At 38.4% G+C, this 5,554-nt stretch overlaps 1 protein-coding gene across 1 annotated transcript; it reads right to left on the reverse strand.

Annotated features, from left to right (window-relative positions):
* Positions 1 to 800: 800 nt before the first annotated feature.
* On the reverse strand, positions 801 to 4,914 carry LOC107851186 (histone deacetylase 6). The gene is made up of 6 exons (XM_016696116.2): positions 4,246 to 4,914; positions 2,341 to 2,781; positions 2,102 to 2,244; positions 1,663 to 1,753; positions 1,453 to 1,592; positions 801 to 1,206 (listed from the first exon to the last, which is right to left on the reverse strand). The coding sequence occupies exons 1-6, from the start codon at positions 4,792 to 4,794 to the stop codon at positions 1,155 to 1,157; spliced, it is 1,416 nt and encodes a 471-aa protein (XP_016551602.1). The 5' UTR covers positions 4,795 to 4,914; the 3' UTR covers positions 801 to 1,154.
* Positions 4,915 to 5,554: the final 640 nt, after the last annotated feature.

Genomic DNA, 5,554 nt, shown 5'->3' on the forward strand with positions numbered 1-5,554 from the left:
ACCTATGCAGTATTGTAGCTAACGCGTTAAGTATCCTGCCTGGGGAGTACGTTCGCAAGAATGAAACTCAAAGGAATTGATGGAGGCCCACACAAGCGGTGAAGAAAGAGACGAGGAGGAAGAAGGGGCACTACGGGAAAAGCATCCAAGACGCGCCAAGGCAAAGGCATAAAGTTCAAACACAGGCTTAGTAAGCACAGATATTCTAGAAAGAAAGATTTCCTCTCTTAAAATGTAATAGAAGTCAAACTCAACAGCTCTCAACTACTTATGTACTTCCAGTCCACCCAGACTAGTAGTAGCAACAAGCCTGCTTCTTATTGCACTTGAACTTCCAGTCCGGTGGACTGGTATTAGAGCAACAAGCCTACTTCTTATTGCACTTGAAGGATGAATAAGACGTTCCTAATAATATTCTCCTAGAATGCCACCACATCCACCAGGACACTCTCATCTCTGCTACATTCAATTTTTGTAGGTAGGCGTTCTTGATTGACCACTCTGTCTCATATAATACAATAAGTCTAACCATCATTCTATATAACTTACCTTTAAACCTTGACAACACATTCTTACCATAAAACACCCTGAGGCGAGCCTCTATTTCACCCACCCTGTTTAAACACTATGCGCAACATCATTGTCAATCTCAAAATGTAACCTAAAAAAAAAAATACAGAGTCCTACAAGAGTTGTAAAGAACCTCGCTGCCTAAAGAATTAAGATATTAATAACGGTTAATGACACTTACTAGACTGATCAACGATCACTGCCCTCCATTTAAAGAACCAATGGTTTAAACAAGAAATGAGACTATCGCTGACTCAAAAGTACATGGATAAATCCACAGAACAAAGATGATTGCATCTTATCAGCAGTATCCATAAAAAAAAAATTCCGTCTGCACAGTGGTGCACCGGTCCATTTACGAGGACTGCATTACACTCTCACTTCAGGCATTGAACTCATTAAACTAATCTAAAACCAACCCAACTACAATCTACAATGTTAATCTTTTCCCATGTACGACAACTCGGTTTTCGACATAAGAACAACTGCTCATAAGAGGAGAAGGTCAAAAGACCATTGCTTGTACTTCCAACCCAGAAAAATTATCAGTCATTGCATTTGGGATGATGTAGAAGAGCTTTGAACTAGGAATGATCATCAACCATGTCATCTCCATTGGCTTGGTTGTCAACATCCCTGCATCACAAGCCACAGCACTTTAATCTAGATATTCTAAGAGACTGATCCCACAACGTTCATTTGCACATTACAAGTTAGGCGCAAACCAGTAAACATTCAGCCAAATTCCAGTGCTTAGAAAGTACGGAATTCTCAAAATTGTAAAGACACGAGCAGTTACACAGGTGTACCTCGTTTTTTTCAAATAAAAACACACATATATTTGAACTTCACAAAGGACTTAATGTCATGTTGAGGCCATACCTCATGTCAGATGATTCTACTGGAGTAAGATTACTATCTGAACTTCGTTGCCTAGGCTTCTCATCTTCATCAGCATCAGACTCATAACCTTCACCATTCCATATCCGTGGTTTTGGCCTTCGATCCATATTTTCCTCTTTCTGCAATCAGAAGTTCTAGCATAAGATGGGGCTGTACATGTAGAAATTTAATGATCAAGGCGCCACTAACCTCCTCTGGAACTTCTGTTGTAGAAGGAGTGGTTTGAAATGGCACACTAGGAGCATGAGGTAACTGTGAAAGTTGCTCAAGCAATATGTTCCTGCAGCCACCAAGTATTTATGTCAAGTAATGTCTAAAGAATTATCGAGGGAAACAATTTTCCGAGTTCAGCAGTTGCTTGACGAAGAATGTGAGGAACTTATGGATAGAGAAACTGTATGTCTCAGCATAATGTTTCGGGAAAGAAATGTATAAAGAGTAAATAGTTGCCCATCATTAACAAAAGAAAATCAACATCATTTTATTAAGCGCCAAAAGAATGCATAAAATGCAGTATGAAAAGGACGTTTGACTAACACATCTTAGAAAACACATTAGGTTAGCAGGTGTAACAGCTGCTGATGGGAAAACCCTCAAACTACAGAAATAAGTACAATAGTAAAAGTACCTGATCTTTTCCAGATCCCTAGGTGAATTTTGATTCTCCATGGGATTTGGTTCAACATGAAGAGTATAATCTGGGCCAAAATACTCATAATATTCATTGTAGGGCAATTTATTTTCAGGCTCTACTCCAACTGCAACTGCTGTCTGCAACAAAGGAAAGCAGTTGAAACTTAGCACATATTCTTAAATAGTAATAGTAGGCAGGCGAACAAGAACAAGATGGGAAGATGAAAGAGAGACCTCATAGCACCAGCACCTAGCGACATTTCTTATAGTATAACCTCCACCACCCAATACCATCAGAGGGACATTGAAGGATCTGAGGTATCTAAGGCAATCTGCATGACCCTTGACAGACAAGTTGAAGCAACCCAGCCTGTCTCCAGCCAGTGAATCAGCCCCACATTGAAGAACAACAGCATCAGGTTGGTAGACCTCCATGACCTTTTGTATTGTGGGACGAAATAGTCTACCGAAACTTTCGTCGTCCATTCCATCATTCAATGGGACATTTAGGGCATAGTACTTCCCTTGATTTGCACCAATGTCTTTGATGTGCCCCGTACCAGGAAAGAAGTCCCCAAACTTATGAAAAGACACTGTCATGACTCTATCTGTGGTGAAAAAAGCCTCCTCAACACCATCACCATGGTGAATATCAATGTCTATATACAATACACGCTGCAGAGCAACACTCAGCATTTCAGAGGAACAGTAACTCAGAACAAGCTCTAATTAGAAAAAAGTGAATCAGAGGAAAAGATGATGCAAAGCTATAATTGTATGCAACAGATTTCACAATACAATTATACAGATTCAATAATAATTAATATATGTGATAAGTAGAAGCATAACAAGTGATCAAGATTTACTAAGTTCAGCTTCCTAGAAATCTTACAGATTGGTACTTTAACCTAGTAATTAGAAAGTAGTAGTAAAACGGGGGGAGTTCTTAAGAAATAATGTGTACATGCAGTTGGAACAAAATTGCAACTTGAGGTTGAACATGTCAATATTTCTTTGATCTGCTAAATGCATCCATAGAGATGGAACAGATCTGTCCCAGCTTATACAAGGATAACAAACAGGCATTTTCATAATTCTCCAGCATAGATTAGGCAAAATCAAATTGAATTTTAGTTGCAAGCTTTACTACCTTCAATTACTCTTACAGACAATCCGTACCATGTATTCCCTTAACATCACACTTTCTGAAGATACGTCAAATGCTACAATCTAAACCAGTCAATCGACAAAGATATGAATCATGGGCATCATGCTTACTTTTAGTAGGCTTCACCCTCCTCAAAACGGTTTGCCAGCAACTTATACACATGGGCAGGGTCACATACCATATTGACACCAAAATATCTATAACCGAATATAGGCAAGCAACAACATATTACATACCCCAGTGTAATTTCACAAGTTGGGCCTAGGGAGGGTAGGGTCTGGGCAGACCTTAACCATACTTCGTGGAGGTAGAGAGGTTGTTTCTGAAAGACCCTCGGCAAATGAAGACAAGACCTTAACGAAAAAAGCTTAAAGGGAGAAAAAGTACAAATATATATGACTAGGCTGCATGAATAACAATATATGAACAAAGAAACTGAAAAAAAAATTACAATAAAGTGAAATATCAATTGTTTCTCATTGGCAAGTGAAAGTATGCCTCTGAAACTTGATGACGACACTAAATCGCACATTAAACAAGGCAACGCGCTCAATACATTTTGAGCCTCACTTGAGGACCCTAAGAGCGCCTGTAACAACACTATTTTTGTGTAATGAACACAAAGCTGAATAACCACCCATGAAATTCACTCATTATTTCAACGAATTGATTAAACAGTAAAGAATTGAACATCAGAAAAATATAGTTATATAGCACTATAATGAAATGCAATTTCATAAACTTTAGCAACAAAGTTCAGCATGTACTTCCTAAACTTTAGCAACAAAGTTCAGCATGTACATTGTTATGCATCTATTCACTATGTAAATAAAAAGGGCAGCCCGGTGCACTAAAGCTCTAGCTATACAAGGGGTCCGGGGAAGGGTTAGGGCCTAACCACGAGTTTAAAAAAAAAAACAAAATGAATATGAAAATGAGAACACTACTAGTTAGCAAGTAAGAGTTTATACCTTATGGACTTTAAGCAGCTCGAGAATACCCAAAACAATATCATTCACATAACAGAATCCAGAAGCTTCACTTTTCTTTGCATGGTGCAATCCACCAGCCCAATTAATCGCTATATCCGCATCCTGCCTATTCAGCTTAACCGCCGCACCAATAGATCCACCAGCCGACGCTTGACAAAACCCAAAAAGTCCATCAAAAACCGGGCAATCTTCACCAACATTAAACCTCTTCAGATGCCGCGCATGTGTATGGTCATGTAACGTCTCAGGCGAAACGGAAGAGAGAAAATCGACATAGTCCGACGAGTGAAACCTCCGGATATCATCGTCTCCGGCGGGAAAAGGACGGCTGATTTCCATACGCCGGTGGAGATAATAGTGGACGATGAGATTATGGGCCATACGAATACGGTGAGGCTTCATCGGATGACCTTGACCGTAGTAATAGTCGCCGATTGTTGGCTCGTAGAAATAAGAGACACGGCGTTTCTTACCGTCGGTGCCGGTAGAGGGAAGCGATGCACCGCCGTCTACGGTGGAGGAGTCCATGGGCCGGAACTTTTTGGGCTTGGAGTGATAGTGATGATGAAAATTGGCAAGTCAAATGAGTCCAGTAGAATGACGCGAGAAAATTTTGTGAAGTCTCCTTTTATAAAGAGCAATTTACAAGAATAGACCAAATTATCTTGAACTTCTAACCCACTTAAGAGTAATTTTAAAAAATAGCCTCTAGTTTAGAAAATCCTTGTAGCAAAATTTATGTCCTTCGCTAGGAATTAAGGTGTATGAAACTTACTTTTTCCGTTCATTTTAATTCGTTTATTTTTTTTATTTTAAGATATTCAATAATATTTATCAATGAATAATTTACATATTTTATCCATTTATTATATAGTGTATTTCTCAAAATATTAAATTTATTATAGAAATTTTTACATAATTAGTATTTTTTTAATGCATTTTATAATTGTGCATAGTATGAACTTTATTATAAATGTACCATATATAATGAATGTCTACTTTACTATATATAGTGAATACCTACTTTACCATATATTGTGTATACCCCTAAGGTTAGTTTTCTAGGAGAGTTGGGCAAATAGACACTTTCAAAACTTATTTTAATATTTAGACACAAGTCTTGAAAAATTAGGTGTTTAGACACATTTATGACATCATTCATTCTTTCATCCAAACCAACCACACAAGTTTTAAACTTTACACTTTAGTCCCCTACCTCATCCATTTAATATTGGAGATCAAGGACCCTTTCCTCTTTCGATGTGGGATACTTAACACTCCCCCGCAC

Source organism: Capsicum annuum, chromosome 6 (genome assembly GCF_002878395.1).
Source record: "Capsicum annuum cultivar UCD-10X-F1 chromosome 6, UCD10Xv1.1, whole genome shotgun sequence".
Taxonomy (NCBI): domain Eukaryota; kingdom Viridiplantae; phylum Streptophyta; class Magnoliopsida; order Solanales; family Solanaceae; genus Capsicum; species Capsicum annuum.